A 392-nucleotide genomic window follows, 5' to 3' on the forward strand; every position below is an offset into this window, starting at 1 on the left:
GATGAGGAAGAAGACCATACAGCTGAGGGAGAAGCCGCTGGCGTAGCCCAGGTAGCCTGGGGAGGGAAAAGAGCAGCCGGTGGGTGCAGGCAGGAGTCCCCTCCTTGCCCACCACCCCCAGGCTGGCACCATCACCCCACAGGAGTCCCGGGGTGCCAGATCCTGGTGCCGTAGGTGGCATCCCCCAACTTACCCAGCTGCTTCATGAGGGCCAGGGGCAGGATGATGGTGATGGAAACCAGGATCACCAGGTAGTTCCCATTCATGTACCAGTCTCTGGAAGCAGAGGGCCTGCTCACTGCCCCACTCTGCACAGACAGCCATCTCGAGACCCCAGAGCTGGCACCCCTGGACCCCAGAGCTAGCAGCCCCAGGGATGCCGGCCTTCCTGG

General features: G+C 63.3%; 1 protein-coding gene across 1 annotated transcript in view; it reads right to left on the reverse strand.

Moving 5' to 3' along the window:
• The window catches only part of SLC38A3 (solute carrier family 38, member 3), a 5,132-nt gene that overhangs the window by 2,822 nt on the left and 1,918 nt on the right, over positions 1 to 392 (reverse strand). The window contains 2 exon segments of the mRNA XM_010178756.1: positions 2 to 56; positions 194 to 276. Coding sequence (XP_010177058.1) covers positions 2 to 56; positions 194 to 276 — 138 coding nt within the window.

The sequence above is a fragment of the Mesitornis unicolor genome, unplaced genomic scaffold, assembly GCF_000695765.1.
Source record: "Mesitornis unicolor isolate BGI_N332 unplaced genomic scaffold, ASM69576v1 scaffold29392, whole genome shotgun sequence".
In the NCBI taxonomy this organism is placed as follows: Eukaryota; Metazoa; Chordata; class Aves; order Mesitornithiformes; family Mesitornithidae; genus Mesitornis; species Mesitornis unicolor.